Genomic DNA, 6,650 nt, shown 5'->3' with positions numbered 1-6,650 from the left:
TTGTGGACTGCAAATTCTAAGGGCTCTGAGAAATAGACCCGATGCAACACTAGATTTAATATTATCCGGATGGTGGCTAAAAAAATGTAAGTAATTACCTGTGTGGGTAGGTTTCCTATACACAGTGAAGGACAATTGGTCCGGGTCTCTTATGACCGAAATGTCCAAGAATGGGATTCGACCTCCTTCTTCCCAAAATTCCAACGATTCGAAATCATTACATTGTCTGCTTTCGGAATGTTGCGTCATCATTTTAAGGAAGAGAAGTCGAGGTATGGAATGAATGATATCACTAATCACGTTAATATATGTTTATTGAGCTTATTATTTTGTTCAATCACTCGAGAATACTGACTATAATCGTGAGGAATTGTCTTAAAGTTAAGAAGTGTTTGCTTTGACCTTTGTCGTTATCATTTATGATGTATGTCCTAATTCAATTCCATTTATTACACATGTACTTCGGGTAATAATGTTTCTCCAGTACTCTTCCTATCTTGTTGAGTGTATGTCCTAATTTAATTCCATATATGGTATATGGATTTCAACTAATATTGTTTCTCCAGTGCACGTCATATCTTGTTGAATGTATGTCACAATTCAATTCTATTTGTGATACATGTATCTAAACTAATAGAGTTTCTCCAGTGCACATCTAATACTTGTTTTGTCCTGCAGTAAATCTGTAATGGCGTACTTGAAACATTGTTTATTTATTATTGTATATATTATTTGTATTTTATAAATATGCATGTAAATAAGAACCATATATTATGCTCACTCACTCGAGAATTCCCGCGTGGCTTGGTGCCCCCCAAACGCGCAGTTTCGATTACACCTCGAGAGCGTATGCACGTTTTTTTTTTTGTCTGTGCTAAATAATTTATATATTCATTTCGATTTTGCTTTATTAGCTACCCAATACATGAATTGGTGGCAGCGGGTTAAAAACATTTACTATTCTGTGAACATTTTGTTTTGTGTGTTAAAAAGTACTCCAAATTAAAATGGATTGGCAAGTATACAAATGTAGGATTATTTTCGATTCTGTTAAAAGAATTCAAGAGGAATAAGTCCCTTGCTCTCTGTGTAAGAGCCCGGTAGATAGAGGTAGACATTGAAAGTAGATCAGAGTAGATCGAGAGGTAGATGGAGAACGAATGCTAATCCAGGGTCAGTTGTTATGAATACTTATGAAAACAACGGCCGACGGCCGACACGACAGGCGTCTAGGATAGTTGAGTGAGACTCGCGCCTTGTATATATTTAAAAGTGCTGAGTGTCTCCTGGTGTGTAATATTGTTTTGACTATTGTAACTGTGAGTGGACAAGCCATTTTTTGTTAGGACATAATGCTTACATTGTGACATAGTTTAGAAGAGTATAACAGCCTCTCCAATTGGAGAAAAAGGTGGAGGAGGAGAAAAATCATTGGTGCAGAAAAGAAAAGTTACGCCCTTAAGGTGTGACACTTGTTTGAGAAGTAAAAGACTATTGGATGAATGAAAGAGTGATGTCAGAACGAAGGTGGCTTGACGTTACGTAGAGAGTTCCAGGTGGGATTCTTGAGGTGTACTGATTTAGACCAACAAGCATCAGAACGACTACACCTATTTTATTCACCCCCTCAAGAAACTAATTTAGAACAAAGAGAATAGAAACGCTCTGAGAGGAGACGACGGGGGGGGGGGGGTGTGACACTCTGTACACATTTGAAAATACGAGAAACATCTTCCTAGTCTATATAAAATTGTGCAAAGACTTTGATTTGTTCTTAGTACATTTCGGGGGGGGGGGGGACTTTTTACGGTCTTTATATTTTGGGGAAGACTTTGTCAGTGGAGCCTAACTCTTCAGGGAAAGCACTTTTGGGTCTTCAAAATTTCGTGAAGGATTTGTCCGTGGTGCCGTACTCTTCAGGGAAAGTTCTTTTGGATCTTCAAAATATGTGGAAGACTTAGTCTGTGATGCCATACTCTTCAGGGAAAGTCTTTTGGATCTTCAAAATCTGTGGAAGACTTAGTCTGTGGTGCCATACTCTTCAGGGAAAGTTCTTTTGGATCTTCAAAATCTGTGGAAAACTTAGTCTGTGGTGCCATACTCTTCAGGGAAAGTCTTTTGGATATTCAAAATTTGGGGAGGACCTTTTTTTTTGTGGTGCTCTGCTCTTAGTACTCTTCAGGAAGTCCTCTGGGTCTGTATCTGTTGGGATCTCCTCCATTTCGACCCCAGATGTTGGCTTCCTGGTCAGCGGCAGTGTCTGAGGCGTGGCTTCCAAAGGCGGACTGAACGGATTCACGAGCGTCACTGCGGAAAGAAACAGCGTTAGAACGGATTTATGAGCTGAGACCTTGTGCTTTATTGCGGGTTTACCCTTTGGGGGTGGGTGAAGAGTAGGTGATACAGCCATAGTCCCACTCTATGAGGGGTTAATTCCGGTTTGATAGTATATCATACGCCCATTATCTCTTTTACATTGTGATATATATATACTTTTCGAGGTTCATATGTACTGCAACATAAATGTAATCAGTAAAGCATAAGTATTTTGTGATAACGGTTATTGTGGTAGTCGCAGAGGTTAATTATAACTCCAAAGAGGCTATGATGATGATGATGATGATAATAACATGGAATTAGTGATGACTACTGCAAACTACCTGATTACAACTCAGGAGGGGAGATGATAATGATAGTGTTAATGATAATAGCGGTAAATGGAAATAGCTGGTGCCTAACCGCTGGAAACTACCTGATTACAGCTCAGGGTGCGGGGAGATGGTTCATAATGAAATAATAACTGTGAATAGCTGTTGGATACTGTGAGCTACCTGATTACAATTCAGGAAAGGGATATGGATGATGATAATAAAGATAACAGGGGATTGGTGGTGGTTACTGGAAACTACCTGATAACTTTGGCAGCCCATTTTCCTCCTGGACCTCTCTGTGCAGCGTCGTGGTTCCCTCTGGCATGGAAGTACTTGTCTCCACCTTTGTAGTTTGCCCTTCGCATGTCCCTGTAAGAAAATAAGAGAAAATGAGAATAAACGAGACAGAAGGAGAAAGTGAGAATGCGAGAGAATGAATGACAAAAAAACAGAGACCTTTTTGATACCATTTCCTTCAACAAAGAAAAGAAAAATCAATTCAGCACTTTTTAACTTAAAGTAATGTCATTAGACCTTGAACCTGTCCTTATAATATCACCACAAACATTTGTTTTAACTACTAATTGGTCATGGGAGACTTACACGTAAGCTCTTGCCATGTCTGCAGTGCCTTGGGCGGCTCCTTTCACAAAACCCACGACGGTTTTGACACCTCTAGCCGTTATCGGGCTCTGGGCATTGCATTCAACCAGGAGAATGGAGCAGCAGCCTAGGAGGACAAAAACAAATACCGGACGCATCCTGATGGGGAGAAATTATGTAATTTGTATGAATGACTGCATGAATTATATAACTGTTGAAATCTTATCCAAAACTCTCTTTTGACGTGTCTTAACGGTTAGTGTAACCATTATCCATAACACCACATATTGCAACAACACATATGGAAAACTACACCGCAACATACATACGAACATACATACACACACGCCCATAAGCTCTTCCTTCACGTGACCAAATCATGAAATACCCCTGATTCCTATTCATACACACTATATTACGTAATTTAGATTAATAACCATAATGATTAAATAACCAGAAATAACTATTCTTATAATAACAATTATTGTAAGATGAATTAATATCCAAAACTTGTATCACCAAAATAAAATGTAAACTATTTATAACATGCAAACTCCCCAAAATACCCCTGTCAGCATTTTTGTCACTTTCCACCAGGGGAGAGAGAAGTCGGCAGTCTTTAGGTGGAAAGCAGACCGGGAAGGGTCTGCAGTTATAATCTATGCTAATAGACTTTTGTTAAGAGGTCTTCGGCTCTTTGATTTATCCACCTAAGGATGGTACATAAGTCTAGGTTAGGTTTGGTTAAGCTAGGATTGGTAAGGTTAGGCTAGGATAGGTAAAGTTAGGTTAGGCTACTTCAGGTTGGGTTAGGTTTGAATAAGTTAGGTTAGGGTTGGTTTGATTTATCCACTCAAGGATGGTACATTAGTCTAGGTTAGGTTTGTTTAGGCTAGGTTAGGCTAGGATAGGTTAGGTTAGGCTACTTCAGGTTGGGTTAGGTTTGAATAAGTTAGGTTAGGGTTGGTTAGGTTAGGCAAGATTATGATAGCTTAGTTAAGGTTAGGTTAAATGTGGTTAGGTTAGTTTAGATTAGGTTAAGTTAGGGTAAGGATCGTTTAGGTTAGATTAGGTTCGGTTAGCTTAGGCTAGGTTGGGTTGGATCATGGTAATTGCGTAATGTCTACAAAGAATCTGGCGATACAATATTCTTGATTTACTCTTATCAGATAACATCTATGTTATTACGGACATGATATATAGTATATCAGAGCTAATGAGATATCTATTTTCTTGGTGAATTTATAGATATTGATTTCAAAAATTATATTTGTAACAAGTGAACGATTATATTGAAGTGTACCCTGATACGAATTAGGATACGTGCTTCTTTAGTTTTAATGATCAACCGTCATGGTGTGTCTTTGAGTAACCGAGTCTGATGAGTTAAGAAAATAAGTTGATTGACATTTAGAAAAATATATAGATCTAAATATACGTATATCCATACACACACACACACACACACACATATATATATATATATATATATACATACACATATGTAAACACACGTACATAAATATATATATATATATATATATATATATATATATATATATATATATGTGCAATAAAAACACTAGGAGCGTGTGTTCACAAATGCGTAAATAACCACTAGGAAAAAGTAAACTAACGAAGCAGAGCGCTTTCGTGTAATTACATCTTCAGTGCAGATACAAAGAAGGAATTATAAGATGAAGAAACAAGGTACAGAATATATGACATAGTGAAGAGGGCATTCGGAGAGGTAGTGGAAGAAGTACACGTGACGGACGTATGGGCCGTCCTGGTAGCCAACAAGTATGGGACGTTTGGGCCGTCCTGGTAACCAACAAGTATGGGACAATTGCTCATAATTTATATTACAATTCAAACAATTTTGAAATTTCATGAGAAATAAAACTATCTAATTTGTACAAACCTTGATGAAGATTAACATTTATTCCCCTTACTAGATTTGATCAAACTGCATTCAATTAAATTTCTTTTCTGTGATGTTATTGTTATATGTGATAACTTAGCGTTATCCCAGTCAACTGGGTAGTTAAAATTGTTCATGTCGTTGAGTATACCGCCAGATTGGTTTTCCTTTCTAACGTATTTCTTATGTTGATTGATTCGTGTTGTGAGTGTTTTAGCAGTCTGACCAACATAAAACTGATTACATGATTTGCAAGGTATTTTGTACACACACCCTTTATTACTATTGACAGAATTATTTATGAGCAGTTGTCTTACAGTGTTCTTGTTATTGAAAACTACATTAATGTTAAATTTACGTAACATATTTGGAATATTTTGCAGGTTCTCTTGGTACGGTAAAATTAGCAAGTTATTCATATTGAAAGTTTGAGTTGACCTAAGGTTGTAAAATGTCCTTTTAGCACGATTGTAAGCTTTATCAAGAACATGTGTGGGGTATTGTAGCTTATTAATTCTCTCAAAAAGGATGGTGATTTACATATCACAAAAGCTGATAAATCAAACGCTGTAGTAATTATGAACAAAAATGATTATTTAAACAAAATGGATGTACTACTTAAAGATCAAGTTACTTACGTCCAACTTTTAAAGAATCCTACTGAATTAGTGAATAGCCATTTCAATAAGAAGATAAAAGAATTGTTAAGTGGAAATAGTGAACTAATCAAAAAGTTTATTTCTATCAGCCCTCCTTTGCCTTACATGTATGGTCTAATTAAGACACATAAACCAAATAACCCGGTAAGACCAATCGTTTCTTCAATAGGTTCAGCTTCATACAAACTTTCGAAATGGTTGGTAACAATTCTTGTCCACTAGTTGGAACTATTTCCACTTCACATGTTAAGAACAGTTTGGACCTCATTAACAAACTAAGTGAGGTAAAACCAGACTATGAATTTAAATTGGTAAGTTATGATATTGTTAGTTTGTTTACGAAAGTTCCCTTGGATGACCTTTTAATCTATCTTAAAGAAGAGTTAAATAAGCACGATTTACCATTACCTTCAGGCACCTTAATTGAACTGATCAAATTGTGTGTTAAAGATTGCAAATTCCAATTTAATGATAAATTCTATTCTCAGAAATTTGGAATGAGCATGGGTAATCCTCTCTCCCCCGTATTGAGTAATCTATATATGGAGTTTTTTGAAACCAAAAATTTTAAGTAAGATCATTCCCCCCAACATTACATGGATGCGGTACATTGATGACATCCTATGTCTGTGGCCCATTCAAGATAATGTAAATGATTTTTTATGTAAGCTTAATAATTTGGTCAGTTCCATTAAGTTCACGGTGGAGATAGAGAAAGAAGGCATTTTGCCTTTCCTTGATTGTAATATCTACCGCCGTGAAAGTGAGTTGAAGTTTAGTGTATATCGCAAACCAACCAACGTTTGTTCATAT

The 6,650-nt window shown here is 36.8% G+C and overlaps 1 protein-coding gene across 2 annotated transcripts in view; it reads right to left on the bottom strand.

Moving 5' to 3' along the window:
• Window positions 1-296: 296 nt before the first annotated feature.
• LOC143039510 (serum amyloid A-5 protein-like) overlaps window positions 297-6,650 on the bottom strand; it is a 7,463-nt gene continuing 1,109 nt past the window's right edge. For both annotated transcript variants that reach the window (XM_076209653.1, XM_076209654.1), the window contains exons 2-4: window positions 3,255-3,413; window positions 2,910-3,020; window positions 297-2,307 (exon numbers count right to left, since the gene is read on the bottom strand). In XM_076209653.1, coding sequence (XP_076065768.1) covers window positions 2,169-2,307; window positions 2,910-3,020; window positions 3,255-3,412 — 408 coding nt within the window. In that variant the 5' untranslated portion in view covers window position 3,413 and the 3' untranslated portion in view covers window positions 297-2,168. The remainder of the gene's footprint in view (window positions 2,308-2,909; window positions 3,021-3,254; window positions 3,414-6,650) is intronic.

Source organism: Oratosquilla oratoria, chromosome 26, assembly GCF_046742065.1.
Source record: "Oratosquilla oratoria isolate Oo_2021 chromosome 26, ASM4674206v1, whole genome shotgun sequence".
NCBI lineage: Eukaryota > Metazoa > Arthropoda > Malacostraca > Stomatopoda > Squillidae > Oratosquilla > Oratosquilla oratoria.
Note: the sequence above shows the minus strand (reverse complement) of the source record. Positions and strands in the feature narration are given on the sequence as shown.